At 45.4% G+C, this 8,950-nt stretch overlaps 1 protein-coding gene across 1 annotated transcript; it reads right to left on the bottom strand.

The window, feature by feature from the left end:
• Window positions 1-2,621: 2,621 nt before the first annotated feature.
• Window positions 2,622-6,315, bottom strand: sox19b (SRY-box transcription factor 19b). Its single transcript, XM_084691997.1, has 2 exons — window positions 5,278-6,315; window positions 2,622-3,355 (listed from the first exon to the last, which is right to left on the bottom strand). Exons 1-2 carry the CDS (start codon window positions 5,913-5,915, stop codon window positions 3,109-3,111), a joined length of 885 nt encoding a protein of 294 aa, XP_084548123.1. The 5' UTR covers window positions 5,916-6,315; the 3' UTR covers window positions 2,622-3,108.
• Window positions 6,316-8,950: the final 2,635 nt, after the last annotated feature.

Below are 8,950 nucleotides of genomic sequence, written 5' to 3'. Positions count from 1 at the left end.
GTTCCCTCCTCAAAACTTTTTTGTCCCCGTGCTAGTTTGATTATAAGCGTCCTATGGAGAGCGCGTCCTCCTGCGGCGCCGCTGTTAAACTTATAGGCTAAACGGACTCGTTTTGATTGACCGCATGTCGTGATTGTTCTTTCCCCTTAACGAACCGGACGGATGAGGTAATCGTTTCCAAAACAGCTGAGAGCAGCAACGTGATTCAGGTAACCCCAGAATGAAACGAGAATATCAGGCCCAATATATTATTAGACCAAATGACATATTTAGTTGCCTGAAACCACAAATTGAGGTTCACGTTTACAATCATTTCTACAATGAGTAGTACCAACAATTTAGCTACTTTCCTCTACATTTATTTGCATTATGCACTAAACGGCCCCTTCGTGACTTGACAGCTCCAAGAAAATGCAAGATATACAACAATAACGCCCACTATATTCATTTAGAAATGATTTTCTTGAGATGAGTATCTACTTGGCAGTCAGTAGGGGTCAAATAAATAAACAAACGAAATAATTGAACTTGAGAAAATGTTTGTTTTGACTTTTTATTAACTTTTTTTTTATTTGTCATCATTGCCATACGAACAATAACAGTTTTGAACCCAAAAAAAAACAAGATCCTTAGTATAAGGATCTTAAAAAGATAATGTTTATACACTATACACAACAACCTGACAAGACTATAAATCTTGCAGTTTATTTACAGCCAGCAAAAGTATTAACATACTAAAATGGAAATACAAAAGTGAAAAACAAACGTAAGTTTTACATACTTGGATTGCAATGTAAACATTTGTGTTCATTATTACTTTCATATAAATTACATCATTTCAAATCCCGCCAGATATCGAAGTAAAAGGCTATCAGTATAGTGACAAAAATTCCCTTTTTCAATGCAAGCAAGTTCTTGTTAGTTCATGGATTGCATAACACTAATGGGTGGAATCCTCACAAAATGGTAAAAATGCGAATCCTCAACAGGTCTAACAATCTACCCCCGGAGATCTCAGACAAAGAAAAAATAAAATATTTCCCTCACACCTAACTTTGTAGCAGCACTGGTTAATTCATAATGAACGGGGTTAGCGATTGTAGAGGTACAGAAACTAAAATTGAGCATAATCCTTGTAACCACACTCAAGCCAACCACTTCAAGAAGCATCTCACATGTAAAGACTAACCCAGATAGTAATTCTAAACGGCAAAATAGTTGGGAAGTGGGAATCTTCAAGTTGGACCTAACAACATCCCTACGAGCTAAAGTTACCCTCATGTTGGTTCTCATACGTGTTTAAAGTGAAACAACTTCAGGAGTTTACATGACAATTAAGACAAACTGAATTGATAGGTCCAAGCCACTTCTGCGTGTGGTTTTTACATTTGTGCTTGGAGAACATCACTCAAGTGTCATTTGTAAGAGACAAACTTGTTGAATTTGTAGTTCACATGTTGATCACTAACAGCCAGCAGGCTAATAAACTTGATCCAAATGCATCCAGTGATTGTATACTGTAGTCCAGGCATGTTAAACCTCTTTCCTTGGACATTACAGCAAGTGTGGGCAACATGGGTCGCTGGCAGCAGAACCAAACAGGTGATTTATAAACCGGTCAGAATGTCGTCTAATTACCATAGTTACATGGTATGGCAAAGGGACAGGATGTTAAAACTGTAAAGTCAATGAATATAAAAAATAAAAAAAATCTGACAAAATTATGCTATAAAACGTTAAATGTGTTGAAGAGTAGAGGACTGCTGTAAGACGAGCCAGCACCAAGCACCAAGCCTCCATACAGACCAGCCAGAAGGCTGAGGTGTCCCAGACCACCGCGGTAGTCAGGACAGCAGGCCTAGCCAACACTTGGTGTGCGTTTCCACTGAATCCAGAGAACTGATGAGATTGTCCAACAGGCTGCCCACCATGTGTCAGCTCATGGGATTGATCTTTTTTTTTTTTTTGAAACTACAAGAGCACTTATGTCACCAAGCACAAGGCACCCAAAGGCTGTGTACTTAAAAATATATATAAAACTTAAACTCGCACTGGTCTTTCAAGTCATCTGTGTGTATTCCCCCCCCCCCCCCCCCCGTTCACAATCTGACATCCAGTTTTACGAGAAGACCACCCTTCCCCCTCACTCAATCGGGTTACACAATCAAACTGGTTCTACAGTCAGAATTCTCAGTGTGTGCGCACGTAAGGGGGGGGGGGGGTCATGTGATTTGTATGTCACTGGCCCCTGCAGGTTTTCGATTATCTGACCCGGTTCCCAAGCACATCCCATGGGTGTCTATTGTACGGTTCCAACCCCCCCCCCCCCTCCCCCTCACCCGGATGGGCAACCAGTTTGGGATTGGTTGTGATTGCCCAAAACCGCGAGAGGAAACGGACGGTGCCCGCAGGGAACTATCCAGGGAGGACTGCACAATGGAACATTGTGGAAAGCTGATGGAACCCTCATCACGCATCGGAACACTGGGAAGGGTTCCGGAACACGTAAAGGTGGAAGGGGGGGGGGGGCTGAATGGAAGTTAATGATGTCAAGTTCAGTTCATTAATTTTTTTTAAACAAATGGGGGGGGGGGGGGGAAAGAATATCAAAATATGTACATAAACACAGGAGGGGGGGGGGTCTAGGAGTCCTTCATAACCAGAAGTTCATCAGGAAGACTGGGATTTTCAGCGTTGCAGAGATGGTCCAGGGGGTGTCAGTCAGAGAGGGATGCAGGGAGAGATGTGGCCCAGGAGGAAGGGGAGGGCCAGAGAACAGAAAATAAAGAGGTAGAAAAATATGTTTTTTGAATGACTAAATGTAACAGGACCATGGAGAGTGCATGCGTGTGTGTGTGTGTGTGTGTGTGTGTGTGTGTGTGTGTGTGTACTCATCTGTACTTGGGTTCAGTCTCAGTGTGTGTGTGTGTGTGTGTGTGTGTGTACTTGGGTTCAGTCTCAGTGTGTGTGTGTGTGTGTGTGTGTACCTGTCAAACAATGACGGATAACCCCCATAAGAACATGGCCATGCAAGGTCCATCTACTTTCCCAGTCCAGGTGTGTGTGTATTGGTTCGAGTCCCAGCCCCAGGTTTGGACCCTCTGCCTCCTAGATGTGCGTGAGGGGCATGGTTCCTCCAAGGTAATGCTGCTGGACACTGGTGTAGCCCCTCTGGGAGCCCTGGTCGCTGCCGTCCCCCCCTGGGATGTACATACTGATCATGTCCCTGAGGTCCCCCTGGAGGGGCCCTCGGTGGGGGTTGTGGCCCCCGGTCGGGGAGTGGGACACGGGTTCGGGCTTCACCATGGACATGACCGGACTGGGCTGCTGGGGACTGCTGCTGTAGGACATGGGGCTGCAGAGAGAGAGACAGAGACGTGATTCATTAAAGAATATGGCATGGTTCTAGGTTGTCAATGTGCAAGCACAACAAGACTTTTGAGGCTTCCTTCTACAAATGACCCACTTCCTCCTTCCCCTGGTCACGGTAAATTTGTAAAGTTATGGTGAACAAAGCGTAACGTTACATTTCTCACAAACTAAAAAACTAAAGTGGTCATGAAAAAAAAAACAAAAGGGTTCAAAGTATGCCATTTTTGTTCATAGACTTTGTTCATAGAAAGTTTGAGGCACATCGCGGTCCAGAAACGATACAGAGCGATGGCTTGCTTTCCTAACACAGACAATCGTGAACAAACGTCTAGATGAGTGACTGTCCTCTGACTGTTGGCCTTACAGAAGAACTGGATTCTGGAAAAAAAAGAAAAAAAAAGTGTTTCTTTTGTTCGGTTTTGACGGACATGCAACACACGAGTCCCTGTGGATGAGCCACAGGTTATGGAATCCTTGTTTACAAACCAAACCTTGACTGACAACATGGGCCAGTCGTAACAAGCCAGGCCACCAACGTTACTGGAGTATCTTGGCATGATGAGAGGGAGAGATACTTAAAAACATGAGCGGTTTGCACTCACACCTAAACCCTTACAGCTCTGCTACCGTGTGACCGGAGGGGGGAATAAGGCCTTCGACAAGTTAAAGCAGTGAGTGTTTAAAATATATCCTAACAAATGTGTGGATATTTTGCCCTGTATGGGGAAGCACTATCAGTTGTTTGTCTGAAGGCACTGGAGGATTCTGGGTAAAAAAAAGGACCACACAGCAATCTCCCCTCACCAACCCCAGATTTTAAAACCAAACCACTAAAGGTGTTCAAAATATTAAAATAAAGACGTGATTTCAAGTTTGCTTTAATTCTGTCAGATCTGTTGAATCTCAGCACGATTGAGCACGATTATTCTGGACCAAGAACCAACAGGACAGGAAATTTCCTTGTGTGAAATTAAGCATTAAATGTTAACTATCCACCTTCCTTTTTAACAATTTTAGATTAGGCAAGGGCCTCAAATTGGTGTTAAATGGCAGAGTACAAAGTACGTCATTTCTGACAGAAAACCAAATCCAGTTTGGCAACAAACTATTTAAGGATTACCAGATTAGAACTGTGTTTGCCCCAATTCATCAATCATATTGAGGTGTTTTTGTAAGTGATTGATGACCTAAGCAGTATGACTTAAGTAATCACAATTTAAATGCGTTGACATATCCACTAACTGCATTTATGATATCGTTTTCACGTCAATTTGAGGAACGAAACTGCATTTAAAAGTTTTAGACGATTGACACCGTAGGCCCACACTGAAATGAAAGATTTGCCTTGTTAAAATAATAATAATAATACACAATTAGAAATCAACCGTAAGTAGGTCTAATATCCACTCTTCATTCAGGTGTTTGGTCTTGTCCAATTTCCATCTAATTGAGCGACATTGTAGGAAATAATTCGTCTCCTCAATTAGGTCCATAGTGGCCACGCGTATTTGAATTGGATTAAAAAATGAGGGTTAATTAAAAGGAGCATTCTGTAGCGTGTGGAAAGTATCATTCAGACCATTTTAGTAGCATGGACATTAATTTGAATTGGTGCATAACAAACAATACCTATGATTAAGACGCATATCTCCCATCAGTGACACGCAGGCAGGCAGAGGGAATACCACTTCATTTAATTCCGAGAATTCATAGCGTCTTAAGTGGCTATGGGTGCACCTGCTCATCACATTCAACGGAATAGGGTGCAAAACCCACTGCGCTTCATCAGCCTAGAACGGGCCTACACGATAGAGCCGATACAAACTGGATTTTCATGTACAACCAGACTAATCACGGAACATGCCTCAGTCACATGAATGACAGGGGAGTAGCGAGGGAACACACCTGTAGGAGTTGCCGCCGTTCATGTACGTCTGCGCCGACATGGCCTGAGGATACTGTAGAGCTGACAGGTCGTAGCGGTGGAGCTGCTGGGTATATCCAAGGGCCTCGCCCTGCATGCCGGCGTAACCGCCAGTGGGACCCCACCCGTAACTGTCCATCCGTGGGCTTCCACCCTGTCCCTGGGCGGCGGCAGCGGCCAGCAGGTTCCCCGCAGACAGCGGATACTTGCCCACCTGGTTGTCCTTCTTGAGCAGCGGCTTGGTCTTGCGGCGGGGCTTGTACTTGTAGTCAGGGTAGTCCTTCATGTGTACGGCCCGGAGACGTTTGGCCTCGTCGATAAACGGTCTTTTCTCAGCGTCGGTGAGGAGTTTCCACTCCGCGCCCAGCCTTTTGCTGATCTCAGAGTTGTGCATCTTAGGGTTTTCCTGGGCCATCTTGCGCCGCTGGCCACGCGACCAGACCATGAAGGCGTTCATGGGCCGCTTGACTTTATCCATGGGGTCCACTCCCGGAGGACACGCCGATTTGGATCCCGGGTGAGAGCTGACCATTCCGTTCACCGGAGACATCCCTTGGGAGGTCTGGTGAGACTGCGGCTGGCCAGGAGGCTTGAGCTCGTGTTCCATCATACTATACATCTTCGACTCAGTTGTGACAGCTAAAATGCAAATATATATTTTAAATCAACCTAAACCGTCCCAGCCTTTGTCGCCGTTTACCTGGCGACTTTTGGCTGTGGTTTTCCTATACCGGAACACTCGTGGAGCTGCACGCACCAACTGTACCGAATTAGCTAATTAGGACAGAACAACACGCACCAGCACCGAAACGAACGCACAAGTGTTAAATTACGACTTTGTGTGAAACGATCATTACCTCAAGGTAGAAAGCAAAGCGAAATAGGAAGTTGCCTGACTGTTTGCTTGTTGCAAAAACAAACAAACAAACTCCTTCAGTCAACGTGTGTATCTATCTTTCGCGGGAGAGTCACAGATAACCACTTGTAGACCAGCGATTCACTCAGACTGAGGCGATATGTGGGACGACAAAAACTTCTTCCTTTCACTTGGGATAATTGTAATGCAGTTCTGACCAATCCCCGGGCGCCGAGCGCTCCTCGTGCGCTCTCTCATTTGCATGACTAAAGGCAGGGTGCGGTGATCTCTAGGCGAAGCACTTGTTGATGCGAAGAGACAGCAGGGAGTGTGAGTGTGCTGTTTCAATAAGAAAAGCAATAGGCTAATAATAATAAAAAAAAACATTATTTATTATTTAAGCGATAATTCAGGCTTTTATTATTTGAGTTATTAGGATGTGTAGGTTAAACATCTTAATACTTTGCGTGCGCGTGAATGTTGCGTGAAGTTGACCCATTCACTTTCCCCAGCTCTGATTCGGACATTTTATCATACATCTTAAACGTGGCAATAGTTCACCCACAACCATTTTATGTGTCAACCTCTTATATTCTGTGTGCCAGTTTATGCTTTTTTGCATAACATTAATGTGCCAATTTTCTTGCGTTTAAACAAGTTCCTAACCACTGTTTCCAGTCTACCACAACATTATTTATTTGTTCCCGAAACGAATGACCACTTTGTTGTGTCTGCGAGCGAGCTCGTTTCTAGACGTCTGGCCTCTTCAAACGACGGTTATAAAGACGTGGCCGTATTGATTCGCTTACAATGGCGCACTGACTGACTTTGGGCCCATGAGAAAGAGGAAAAGGTCTGTTGGTTTGGCCAAATAGTGCCTTTCATTATACTCCCGTGGAAGGTCTTTGTTAACGGCAATGTTTCCCAAACCTACAAGGCGCACGCTGGTTTTCTTCTCTCCTTTACACCCAACTTCATTTGGCCTTTTCACATGGGCCCTGACGTCATTCAGGGATGCCCTTCCCCGCGCGGGGAAGTACAATTGGCAGTCACTGATAAGCTACTGTATGCTATTTATCTGAATGGTTTTCTAGACTTCTCCGCTATCAAGGGAAATAATAATTAGGTCTAACAACGGTTCAACGGAACGTTAAAGTACAATACAAACCTCGTCCCTGCTTTGCATGTGAATAACTCATGCCGTTGTCTGAACAGGGGATATAAAAACAGGTGTCACAGACATATGGCTTAAACCATCCAATCTATCTAGCCAGGTCACCATATTCTACACCAGGTTGCCCAACCCTGTTTCTGAGAGGCTAGGGTTTCATTCCAAACCTGATCCAACACACCTAATTACGATAACTAGTTGATAAGATAAATAATTGAGGCTGGAGTGTAAGCCTACAGGAAAGTAGTATCTCTCCAGGAGCAGGTTTTTGTGGCACATTTATCAAATAAGGAAGATGCGGGGGAGGGGGGGGAGGCTAATCTATATATGCCTGAACTATCTGTAACACTTCACAAGTCCCCTCACCTGTGTTTATTCATTAATTGGTGACCCAATGAATTGACCCACAGGTGAAAGGACTTGTCAAGCGTTAACAGATTTACAGGAGGCTTTAGTTGTCTATCATCAGTTAGTGGTTCCCAACCCTGGTCCTCAGGAACCCCGTCCTGCATGTTTTAGATCAGGGGTTGTCAACCCTGGTCATATGTTACCTAGGATTGTCGGAAGGGCCAAAATTGGCCCGATTATCCTGTGGTGTGTCCCCAGCATAAGTCAGATTTTGCAGGTTGATTTTCTACCGGCGAATCAGCGAACAGAGGGAGTGGCTAAGAACGATGACGTTAATGTTGTGCGCTAGTTTGTGTTGTAGTTCCGTAATGGCGGTGGAGAAAGATGCGAGCGAAGCCATTCGGTTCGTTGTGGCAACACTGATGAATATCTATAAACTATAAGCCGGAGCAAGAACAAGTTTTGCTGAGTTTTGTTGGTGGCCATGATGTTGTGGCCCTCCTCCCCACGGGGTTCGGGAACAGTTTGATTTTCCAGCTACGGCAGCTAGCTCCGTTACAGTAGTGGTGAAGGAACTGGCTATGGCGACGCGATTGGTTATGGCAGATCAGAGGGGCTCTGGGCAGATCCAATAGTTTTAAACTTCAACAGAGTACCCGCCTACAAGGAAGTCAACGCTTGTCAATGGAGCGAGGCCAGACTCTCTGTACAAATTAAATGTACAATAGGTCTGGTTAGGACCAGGCTATGTTGGAGCAGGGAAGCATCTAAAACATGCCAGGGAGAGACCAGCCCAGGGAGAGACCAGCCCAGGAGAGAGACCAGCCCAGGGAGAGACCAGCCCAGGGAGAGACCAGCCCAGGAGAGACCAGCCCAGGGAGAGACCAGCCCAGGGAGAGACCAGCCCAGGAGAGACCAGCCCAGGGAGAGACCAGCCCAGGGAGAGACCAGCCCAGGAGAGACCAGCCCAGGGAGAGACCAGCCCAGGAGAGAGACCCTTCATCTGTCCATTCCTCAGGTCTCACTGATGTTGTTGTCTTCACAGCCAGCGAACAGTTTGTTTGTGTGTACATCTGTTGGGGAGTGAGATTGAGAGTGTGTAGGTGTGTGCGTGAGAGAGAAATTGTGTGTTTAAGATTCAGGTGTGGCAGGTGTAGCACTAGTGTGTGTGTGTGTGTGTGTGTGTGTGTGCTTTTGTGGGTGCATGTGTGTATTTCTTTTGTTTGGCGCAGGTGTGTGTGTGTGTGTGTATGTGATGTGTGTGGTGTGTATGTGATGG

This window comes from Hypomesus nipponensis, chromosome 25, assembly GCF_054491055.1.
Source record: "Hypomesus nipponensis isolate SF chromosome 25, ASM5449105v1, whole genome shotgun sequence".
Lineage (NCBI taxonomy): Eukaryota > Metazoa > Chordata > Actinopteri > Osmeriformes > Osmeridae > Hypomesus > Hypomesus nipponensis.
The sequence above is the reverse complement of the archived record's forward strand: the minus strand, read 5'-3'. Positions and strand labels throughout refer to the sequence as shown.